We start from the raw sequence: 12,057 nt of genomic DNA on the forward strand, positions 1-12,057 counted from the left end.
CTGGAAAAGACAAAAACTCTAATTCAAAAAGATACATGTACCCCATGTTCAAAACAGCACTGTTCACAATAGTCAAGACATGGAAGCAACGTAAATGTCCATCAACAAAAGAATGGATAAAGAAGGCTTTACTCAGACATGAAAAAAGAATGAAATAATACCGTTCATAGCAACATGGATGGACCTAAAGATACCATACTAAGTGGAGTAAGGCAGACAGTGCAAGACAAATGTCATGATATCACTTATATATGGAATCCAAAAAAAATGGATACAAACAAACTTATTTACAGAACAGAAACAGACTCACAGACATAGAAAACAAACTTATGGATACCCAAGTGGAGAGCGGGGGGATAAATTAGAAGTTTGGGATTAACATATATACATTACTATAGATAGATAAACTATATTTTAGCACAGGGAACTATATTCATTAATATCCTGTAATGAACTATTATGGAAAAGAATCTGAAAAAAGAATATATATGTGTGTGTGTCCCAATACCAAAGGCACCTCAGACCAAGCTTCACAATATTGCTGCTCTTCAATGTTTTCAGTGGAAGGTATGTCAGCAGTCTGTGAGGAGGGTTGTGGCAGCTGGACTCTGAGGAGCTCACAGCTCTCCAGACATCTGGTGTTCTGTATCCAAAACCAGTGGAGGAACTGGTCAGCTTTCAGAGCTCCTTGAGATTTGGAAATGTATCTTGCTGGTTTTATACAGAGCCTTACATGGGTTCACCCTTAAATAAATACATTTTTCTTGAATGAATGAGTTTTCAAATATCGCAGATATTATTTTAGTTGATGGGAAGAACTATTTAGGCATAAAAATTATTCTGAAACAGACAACTTTCAGCATAATTCACCAGGTATCACTCTAAAAGTACCCCTAGCAATCAAAAGTATGATTTGTTTGGATGAAATGTTTGGTTGAGGGATCAGTGGTGCCTCACTGTACTGGAAGGTTCTGCTTGGAAGGAAACATGCCCAGCAGTGTTCACAGTTTCCTGGAAGTGTTTGAAACTAAGTACCTCAGACTGACTGAAAAAGTCAGATATTCCCTCCTCCTGACACAGGGTAATGTGAATCACTAAATGGTAAAAAACAAACAACAAACAAAAATGTCAGGGAAATCTGATGACGGGAAATGGAGCCAGACAATCTTGATCTGGACCAAGGGTCTCTCCAGTGCGTCCTTGGGCGAGCTGGTCCACACGCACCTGTGAGGATGTTGCAGGTGGTGGTCTTGCCCGCTCCGTTGTGGCCTAGCAGAACCGTGATCTGGCCCTGGTATAGGTTCACCGTCAGGTCTTTGACTGCCACATGCTCATCCCTTCCCTTGTAGAACACCTGTTGAAGAGCCAAGTGTGACTGATAGCGTAACACACACACGCTGTGGCGTTTCTGAAGAGCCCATGACAGGCCGAGCACCCACACCAACTTCCCCTGAAAGTTCAACAGTGGGACACCAAGTGGAAATCCACAAAGGGAGCCCCTTCCTTCACAGTTTAGCTGCCTGGAGCTACTGACGACCAGCAAGGCTAGGGGGCTTTCCCTGGCCTCGGGAACCCGGTGGGAAAGCAGCAGGACCACGGAGGCCAGAGTTCAAGGATGAAGGGCCCGGAGCTGGAATGAGATCATCTCCCTGCATCTCGAACCTACCTTGCTCCTCATTGCCTGGCCAAACCCCTGATAAAAGGCACCCTGCCTCTTCTGTGGGTGGTGTTGTCCTAGGGAGAGAACCCCAGACAGACTGGCCTGTTTTCTAGATCAGATGTTTTCAGTATTTTAAACACCATTTATTTTTTTCTTATTATACAAGTAATCCATTTATAAGAGCATAAAGAATAAAATGAAATCACCCACAATGCCATTTGCAAAGATAACATCACATTTCAGTCTATGCCTTAGACAATTTCTGCCCTGTCAAACTGCATCAGGGCTGGATGTGGGGTCTGGAGTGCTGACACTATATTTGGGTGAGACTTGGGTGTCACTCCTCCCCACAATTTATCTACTGTGTTTGGGAGCAGGGTGCTGAGGAAAGGAAGCTGGCACACTTCCTTGCCCCCAACACCATTTGGTGTGATTATTATGAATCAAGTGTGACAGGCCTCTTCCCTGACTTTTCACTCTCCTTTCTGAAGTCGAGGTGGACACTTGGCAGAATTCTAGGCAAGAAGAAGAAGGGGTGATCTACTGAAGGGCAGAAAAGAAGGGAGGGAGGGAGGAAGGAAAAATTTTTCCCAAAAGAAAGCCCCTTGCTCTTATCTTTCCCTGTAGATGAGCTACAGCAGCCGTCTTGCAACCAGGGAATGACAAGCACACAGCAGGGAGCTACATGCTTCCACTGGTCCCGGGAAAATAAACGAAAGTCAGTGAGTAGAAAGAGCAAAGCGCTCTGGGACGGCTTTACTGAGCAGCCGACATCATGGCAGAACCATGTGCCTGCAGGCTGCCTGTTATGAGAAAAGAAAAAGAGAAATCCCTGCGTACTGAAGCCACAGTAAATCCAGTGAAGATGGAGTATTTCCAGCTTCTCCCACAGGGTGTGGAGGAGCTGGGATGATCCCCCGTGCCATGGATCCCCTGGACTAGGACGTGATCCACTTGATCTCATAGGTCAGGAAGGTGACACAAAGTGCTGAGCTAGTGCCTTGCCTCTGACCGTGTATCAGCCACATGGAAGGCACCATCTCTCTGCAGGCCCATCACGTCTGAGGAATGGACGACTCCTCTGGAGGACACAGAAGGTATAGAGCTTACCCCCAGGCATCCTGTCAGGGGAGCCCTTGGTCAACTCAGGACTCAGCAGACGCTGGACAGAGGATGAACCCTTCCACATTTGGAAGCCAGCAGTGACATCTGGTTTACCACTTGATTTGGTTGCATAAGAACACTGGTGGATCAAAGCTGACCATCAAATGACTGAGTTCTAGGGCGTCCCCAACAAGAGGTGCCTCGCATTTGTGAGACTGTTTGAAGAGAGATCATCTAGATCCTCCATCCAGTCATTTAACTTTATGACAGGAAACAGGACATTTTACGTAATACTTCTAATTTGGGGGATAATGTGACAGAGGGAATTAAAAATCTATCACAAGACCACTCCTTTGGGGTCAGCCTGCCCTCACTGCCTGTTTAATAAAGTTCTGCTTGTTTGAGATGTAAAAAAAAAAAAAAGAAATCTATCACAAAATACATCTTGTAACTGTCAGAATGAAACAGAAACCTCTATACACTATTTCTCAAGTTCTCAGAAGATCTGAGAGCTGATACCTTGTATAGATGCTGGATTTCAATTCCTTTTATCAAATTGGTAGGCTCATCCTGAATGAACTTGTTTCCCAGAGCTTGCTGAGGATCCTCTAAGTCTTCCACAGGATTCCTAAGGGATGTAGGTTCTCTCCACCAGTAGGAGGGCTAGAGAGGAAGTAAACTCATTAATATGTTTAGGTAAACTAGCTTCTTCTTCTGGAAGAAAAATATTTTGGTAAATTAAATTCTCACACTTCCCTCCTCCCACCCCCATCCTCAGCCTCACCTGCCAGATTTCCTGGTATCGAACATTTGATGATGCCTGAAGGAGTCAAGAATTTGCTCACAGACTCACTACTAATAAACTGCATTTCAACCTACAACCCATGGTCCGGGGGATGGAGCTACAGAAGATGCCTCACGTGCACACTCCTGGTGCACAGGGGAAGCTGTTGGGACGGCCAGCAGCCTCCCTGTGGGCAAAGGTCTGGAGAAACTCTGGTGCTAACAATCCACGCACTTCTCCACAGACCAAGAAGGGCAAGCACAGTGGCCTTTGCCAAGGCCTGAAGTGAGGACCTGTGCAATTCAGATGGGATCAGACTGAATCTGCAAGAGGACCGAATCAGGCATAAAGCGTTCAACTTTGTAAGAAAAATGCAGTCATTGTAGAAGAGAAGAGATTCTGAGAACTTCATGGGGTCATCAACAAAAGCTGTGCCCTCGGGTCACAGAGGTCTCAAAGAGCGCCAGGGCCTTGCCACCAGTCCCAGAGAAAAGAGGCCAAGGAGTCCTGAGGGCTCTAGCTCGTTGGGGTGGTATTCTGTGGGGGAATGTAGGGCCTGCCACTCAAGGGGGCCCATGAGACAGCCGCCACACTCTTAAGGGGCGTCTGCACAGGGAATCAGCAGTGGGGCAAGAGTCAGAGAGACTGAGACTCATTAATCATGCTCCTTTGGCAACCATAAGTTGACAGGTTTGGGGTGAATCCAGATTGGAGAACCCCAACTTAGATTTCTTGGAGTTTGAAGGTGAAACCAATATCACCAAGAGGGATAGGAACATTGATGACAAGCTATAAAAATCCTGGTGTCAACCTATAAAACAGCAGCATCAGTACTCACTGTGAGAAAGAAGTACCAGGGCTTGGGTATACCATACTCTCCTGGGAAGATGGCCTCCACATACCAGGCCACCAAGCCGTATAAGACAGAGTCCAGCAGCAGCATCAGCAGCACCTGAGTGAAGTTAAACTCTCCTCCTATATGGCCCATGTTCCTCCACTGGACGCCTGTGCCTGTCAAAAGGGAGAACAGTCACCACAGCAGAGACAGAGAAAAGTTACCGGAGTTTTCCAATCAAACAGTGGAGACCAGGCCAATGAGAAGACTGGACTATTTGTCTCCGGAGTATTAAGAGACAAAAACAAGGCACAGGAAAGGGAAAGCTAACTGTTAGTTTCTCTTCTGAGATAAAACTCTTTTTTTTTTTTTTCCTTTTGGCCACACCACACAGCTTGCAGGATCTTAGTCGCCTAACTAGGGATTGAACTAGGGCTCAGCAGAGAAAGTGTGGAGTCCTATCCACTAGGCCACCAGAGAATTCCCAATACAACATTTTTCTTATTGCCAGAATGGTCCCTTCCTACTCCTCCTGACCTGCTCCACTTGGGTTAATTCTTACTATGTAGGTCAGCACAGGTATCTCCTTCCCCAGCAAGCACACACCCTCTCCCTCTGGGATTACCTGCCTAACCCATGTGCATCTGGGTCCCCTGTGCAAGCTGTGAGCACTGCAGGCTCTACTCTGCACTGGAAATCTGCTCACCTACTGTCACCCCAGCTTGGGGCCAGGGACTGTCAGATTACCTCAGTTTCTCCAGTCTCTGGCCCAGGGCCTCACATGCAGCAGGTGCTTGGTACACATATGCTCCATGAAGAAAGGAAGGTGCTGAGAAAGGCCCTGGGACCGATTCCTGGGTGTGAATAAGGGCAGGTATCCTTTGTGATGCCAACGGTCTCATCAGAACGGAACTTGACTGTGCCTCTCACGTAAAGCACCCAAGATACCTGCACCTGCTGCCATACAGCAGGACTGAGGAGGTGGTAACTAACACCACCAGAGCAGGTAAATCAAGGACTGGTGAGCAGACGGACGGCTAGAATGGTGCTGACTAGTCACCTGGGGATGTTGTTCTGATTGTATGTCTGGGTGGGTCTTGGAGTCTGTGTTTCTGACAAGTTCTCCCAGGGCTCTGATGCTGCTGGTACACAGGCCACGCTGTGAGGACCAGTATCAGGAGACCTCTGAGGCCCTTCCTGAGATGACATTCCCTGACTTGTGTCTGCCTCTGTGCCAATCAAGAGCTGTGCCTCTAACTGTGGCTTACAGACAGGTCTCGCAACCCTCAGCTGCCATAAACAGTCAGTGCACTCAGTTCATGAAGGGCAGGTGCATCCTTGTTCAGTGCAAGTCCAGTGTCCCAAGGAAAGGAAGAGTTGAGGCTCCTTCCGCACCTCAGCACACATTTGATTACCACTTTATTTATCAGGAATATACATTTCAAGTACAAAAAATGGAGTTTAACAAGCAATTACAAAGGAACTACCCTTGTGCAGCTACCACCTAACTCAATCCAACCCCAAAACCCCAGATATACACACCCCCGTTACAACTTCACCGCCATCTTTGTTTGTAGGCAGCATCTAGTTGGGTTTTGCATTTTTATCTAAACAGTCTCTTTTCACTTGGTTTTCATATTTACTGTGATTATTGACTGTCTGGATTAAAATCTACCACTCTGCCAGCTCTTTTTTATTTGGTCCAAATTTTTGTTTCTTTTTTCCTCTTTTTCTTGCATTAATAGGAATTTTTATGATTCCATTTTAGTTCCACTATTATTATTTATACCTCTAAATTTTGTTTTTCAGTTTTGTTCCAGGGTGTAAAGGGACTTCCCTGATGGCTCAGATGTAAGGAATCCACCCGCAATGCAGGAAACCCAGGTTCAATCCCTGAGTTGGGAAGATTCCCTTGGAGAAGGGAATAGCTACTCACTCCAGTATTCTTGCTAGAGAATTCCATGGACAGAGAAGCCTGGAAGGCTAAATACAGTCCATGGGGTCACAAAGAGTCGGACATAACTGAGTGACTAACAACACACACAGGGTGTAAAATCATCTTTAGAGTCTATATTCAATATTATTTGAAGATACTTCATGTGCAGTGTGAGGAACTTACAAAAAGTTTCCCGTTTCCAGCACTTCCCTCCCACCCTTTGCTACTGTTGTCATATGTTTTACTGTCACACAAGTTATTAGCAATTACACTGCTCCCATTTTTGCTTTAGACAGTCACTTCTCTTTTCGAGCCAAAAAAACTCCATAAAAGACAAAATAAATTCTATTTTCCATTTTTAGTGTTCTTTATTTTTTTGTGTAGATCCAAGGCAATGGCACCCCACTCCAGTACTCTTGCCTGGCGAATCCCATGGACGGAGGAGCCTGGTGGGCTGCAGTCCATGGGGTCGCTGGGAGTCTGAGACGACTGAGAGACTTCACTTTCACTCTTCACTTTCATGCATTGGAGAGGGAAATGGAACCCACTCCAGTGTTCTTGCCCTGAGAATCCCAGGGACGGGGGAGCCTGGTGGGCTGCCGTCTATGGGGTCGCACAGGGTCAGACACAACTGAAGCAACTTAGCAGCAGCAGCAAGCTCCTGTCTGATATACTGTTTTTGCTCAAGGAACTCAACATTTCTTGGAATGTCTCCTAGCAATCAATTCTGTCACTTGTTTATTTGCAAGTCATCCCTGACTTTCTCCTGGATATAGAATTCTGGGTTGACAGGAGTTTTCTTCAGCACCTTAAACATGTCACTTTATTTCCTTCTAGCGTGTTTGTGTCTATTGGCTATTTGAATATGCTCTTTTTGTGAAGCACCTATTTTTGCCTATTTGCTTTTTTATACTACAAAGTACAATTTTTAATTGATTTCATGAATTCTTTAAATATGCTTTAAAAACAAGCATTTTGCAGGTTAAACGTGTTTCAAGTATCTTCTCCTACTCTGTAGCTTCTCTTTTCATTTTCCTTATGGTGTTCCTCAGTTTCAAGTCATTATTTATCAGTCTTTTCCTGACAGCTATTTTTGTGTCTTGTTTAAGAAATCTTTCCTACTTTAAGAACATGAACATACTCTCTTATATTATATCCAAAAAACTATAGTTTTTTGTCATTAGAAATGATTTCTGTGTATGGTGTGAATTCAAAGTCCAAGTTCAACTTTTTCCATAATGTTCTTCAGTTGCTCCAGGATTGTTCATTAAACCCTACTGTTCTGAAGCATTGTCTCTGATACCTAATAGTGCATTTGTCTGTCTCTTCTTTTCTGTTAGTCTATTTGTCAACTATAATTTTAATTACTATTGCTTTATGATAAATCACAAAATCTGGGAAAGCACGTTTTTCTTTCTTGTTCTTCCTCAAGAGTTCTTGGCTCTTCTTGGTTGTTTATACTCCCATGTAAATCTGAGAATCAGCTCACTGAGTTCTATTAAAAAACAAACTGCTGGAGTTTGGACTGGGTAGGAGTAAGATGTTACTTGTTCGCACAATTCATACAATTATGTTTGAGAGTGAGGTGCTGCTGAAAGGAGTTTGGCAAATTCCCCTGCCCCTACATCTCTTTGTCCTGACTGTCCTTCTCTGACTTCTCAGTCTCCTTTGCAGTAGAAGAGGCCATGTGACACAATTCCTCTCCCCACACCACTTCCTCTTGACTTAACCAAGCTTTTGATTATTCTATTTTCTATTAAGTTTGAAAGTTTTACACTGTTTCTAGCCCTTTGCTGGTGGGCTCAGTAATGAATTACCAGATCTACTCTGCTGCAAAGTCTAAAGTTAATCAACATCTTTACTCTCCTTCCAGAAAGTATTTATCCTCATTGACTTCTGACTTTATCTCTTCAAAAATCCTTTTATGTATTCTAATTCCATTTCTTAAAAAAAAAAAAAAACCATAAAGACATTATCATCATTATTATTTTATACGATATACAGGGATTTCCCTGGTGGTCCAGTGGTTAGGACTCCATGTCCCAATGCAGGCAGGGGCATGGGTTCCATCCCCAGTCAGGGAACTAGATCCCACATGCCTCAACTAGACTCTGCATATCCAAAAAAATTTTTAAGAGGTAATGCATTAATACAATGACATCTTTGTTTTGTTTCTCAATTGGTTCAGAAATTAAGGAGGAGGGAAAGGCATTATTTACTGGGCCTCTTAAAAATTAAAACGAATCTAGTAAATTAGTTTACTAATACAAAACTATGGTTTTTCTAGTAGTCATGCATGGATGTGAGCGTTGAACTATAAAGAAAGCTGACAGCTGAAGAATTGATGTTTTTGAACTGTGGTGTTGGAGAAGACTCTTGAGAGTCCCTTGGACTGCAAGGAGATTAAACCAGTCCATCCTAAAGGAAATCAGTCCTGAATATTCATTGGAAGGACTGATGGTGAAGCTGAAGCTCCAATACTTTGGCCACCTGATGCAAAGAACTGACTCATTGGAAAAGACCCTGATGCTGGGAAAGATTGAAGGCAGGAGGAGAAGGGGATGACAGATGATGACATGATTGGATGGCATCACTGACTCCATGGATATGGGTTTGGGTAGATTCCGGGAGTTGGTGATGGACAGGGAGGCCTGGCGTGCTGCAGTTCATGGGGTCGCAAAGAGTCAGACACAACTGAGCGACTGAACTAAACTGAACTGGAAAAAAAAAAAGAGGCCAAAATGTTTCTGCCATACAACCACAGGTCTGATTTATGTTGTATTAATATACAGTTGTTCCATGTCCAGTTCTAACTGTTGCTTCCTGACCTGCATATAGGTTTCTCAAGAGGCAGATCAGGTGGTCTGGTATTCCCATCTCTTTCAGAATTTTCCACAGTTTATTGTGATCCACACAGTCAAAGGCTTTGGCATAGTCAAGAAAGCAGAAATAGACGTTTTCTGGGACTCTCTTGCTTTTTCGATGATCCAGCAGATGTTGGCAATTTGGTCTCTGGTTCCTCTGCCTTTTCTAAAACCAGCTTGAACATGTGGAAGTTCACAGTTCCTGTATTGCTGAAGCCTGGCTTCGAGAATATTGAGGATTACTTTACTAGCGTGCGAGAGGAGTGCAATTGTGCGGTACTTCTACCAGACCACCTGCCTGCCTCTTGAGAAACCTATATGCAGGTCAGGAAGCAACAGCTGGAACTGGACATGGAACAACAGACTGGTTCCAAATAGGAAAAGAAGTATGTCAAGGCTGTATATTGTCACCCTGCTTATTTAACTTCTATGCAGAGTACATCATGAGAAACGCTGGGCTGAAAGAAACACAAGCTGGAATCAAGATTGCTGGGAGAAATATCAATAACCTCAGATATGCAGATGACACCACCCTTATGGCAGAAAGTGAAAAAGAACTAAAGAGCCTCCTGATGAAAGTGAAAGAGGAGAGTGAAAAAGTTGGCTTAAAGCTCAACATTCAGAAAACTAAGATCATGGCATCTGGTCACCTCACTTCATGGGAAATAGATGGGGAAACAGTGTCAGACTTTATTTTGGGGGGCTCCAAAATCACTGCAGATGGTGATTGCAGCCATGAAATTAAAAGAAGCTTGCTCTGTGGAAGGAAAGTTATGACAAACCTAGATAGCATATTCAAAAGCAGAGACATTACTTTGCCAACAAAGGTCCATCTAGTGAAGGCTATTGTTTTTCCTGTGGTCATATATGGATGTGAGAGTTGGACTGTGAAGAAAGCTGAGCGCCGAAGAATTGATGCTTTTGAACTGTGGTGTTGGAGAAGACTCTTGACAGTCCCTTGGACTGCAAGGAGATCCAGCCAGTCCACTGTAGAGGAGATCAGTCCTGGGTGTTCTTTGGAAGGAATGATGCTAAAGCTGAAACTCCAGTACTTTGGCCACCTTATGCGAAGACTTAACCCATTGGAAAAGACTCTGATGCTGGGAGGGATTGGGGGCAGGAGGAGAAGGGGACAACAGAGGATGAGATAGCTGGATGGCATCACCGACTCGATGGACGTGAGTTTGAGTGAACTCCGAGAGTTGGTGATGGACAGGGAGGCCTGGGGTGCTGCAATTCATGGGGTCGCAAAGAGTTGGACACGACTGAGCGACTGAACTGAACTGAATATACAGTGATTCCTGCTTCAGGTTAGAACTGAAAGCCCTGCACTAGACTTACTGAGAAAATGTAGAGGAATTCCATTTATTCACTCAATATCAGGTCTGCCGTCTGATTTGAACAGATAGGTCAGATGACCAGGAAAACCTAATCCAGTGAAAGCATGAGGACTCTAAGAAATATTATCCTTGGATTTTTAACATTTCATCAATTACATTCTTAGAGAATCCTGTTTGTGGATTATATATGCATTTGCATTTCCTTCACCTGTAATGCAAGACAGCACTTGTGGGCTATCCCATGCCTTTCAGGAAAGAACACTGATCATAAATAATCAAGACAGTCTTAGCACAGGAACGAATTTAGCATAGGCCCAACCACTCACTCTGATTCCCTCAGCTTTAACAAATAGACCTCATTAAGCATCTACAGTCATTCAGTAATGTGGAAGGAATCAGATACACCATTTAAAATCTACTCTTTCCCCTGTAAGTATTTGTGATTTATGGGATCAACATTGCTTTGTTAAAGAAAATCACTCACCTTCAATAAATTATGGTCAACTTAACATCTTTTATTAAATTTTAAGTACCCTTAACCCATTTAGCAGAGAAGGCAATGGCAACCCACTCCAGTACTCTTGCCTGGAAAATCCCATGGACGGAGGAGCCTGGTAGGCTGCAGTCCATGGGGTCGCGAAGAGTCCAACACAACTGAACAACGTCACTTTCACTTTTCGCTTTCATGCATTGGAGAAGGAAATGGCAACCCATTCCAGTGTTCTTGCCTGGAGAATCCCAGGGACGGGGGAACCTGGTGGGCTGCTGTCTATGGGGTCGCACAGAGTCAGACACGACTGAAGTGACTTAGCAGCAGCAGCAGCAGCAGCAACCCATTTAGACCATCCAGCTTAACAAAGAAATCCATTGGTAGGTGATGCCTCTAACCTGGCCATTGGAGACTATCCCAGGGGCAGTAAAGAGACCTGCAAACTAGACCCAACTTCAACTCCTATCCCTGCTATCTGCTGCAAAACCAACTGTGTCACTTGGGATGTGGACTCTGGTGATAAAAACTAACACTGAGCAATGAAGCAACTTGCTGGAGTGCTCAGAGTGGATCATCCTAGCACCACTGAAATGTGAAACAGTTTCACTCAGTAAGTACTGAGACCCCACAGGGCGCAGCATCCTACATTTAGATTGATATGTTGGCTGCAATCTTCTGCAATGACTGTAGGTGTTGTGGAAACTCTTCAAACTTCAGAAACATGAGACAAATGAAAACTTGGCATTGTGCTTTCCACCCCAAAGTATGTAAGCTGTAAGGGAGCTAGGACACATCTGATGAAGGTCCCTTAGACTAGCTTGTTGTGAAAGAAGACCCACCTGGAGCCCAAGAGGATATAATATGGTATCTGCAACAGCACGACATCATCTGTGAAGTTCTGAGGGGTTATTTGAACTTCTAATCATAACTCTATGCATTTTAGATCCATACAATTATATAGGCATATAATTCCCTAAATCATCAGCATGCTTTAGTTTTTCCCCAAAACTACATTGCAATCTGCACAGTCTAAGCTTTATTCCA

At 44.0% G+C, this 12,057-nt stretch overlaps 1 protein-coding gene across 1 annotated transcript in view; it reads right to left on the reverse strand.

Moving 5' to 3' along the window:
- Positions 1-12,057, reverse strand: part of LOC102273949 (ATP-binding cassette sub-family A member 17) — a 94,969-nt gene that overhangs the window by 58,394 nt on the left and 24,518 nt on the right. The window contains 3 exon segments of the mRNA XM_070362588.1: positions 1,225-1,354; positions 3,284-3,408; positions 4,383-4,559. Of these exon segments, the coding sequence (XP_070218689.1) occupies positions 1,225-1,354; positions 3,284-3,408; positions 4,383-4,559 (432 nt within the window).

This window comes from Bos mutus, chromosome 25, assembly GCF_027580195.1.
Source record: "Bos mutus isolate GX-2022 chromosome 25, NWIPB_WYAK_1.1, whole genome shotgun sequence".
NCBI classification, from domain to species: domain Eukaryota; kingdom Metazoa; phylum Chordata; class Mammalia; order Artiodactyla; family Bovidae; genus Bos; species Bos mutus.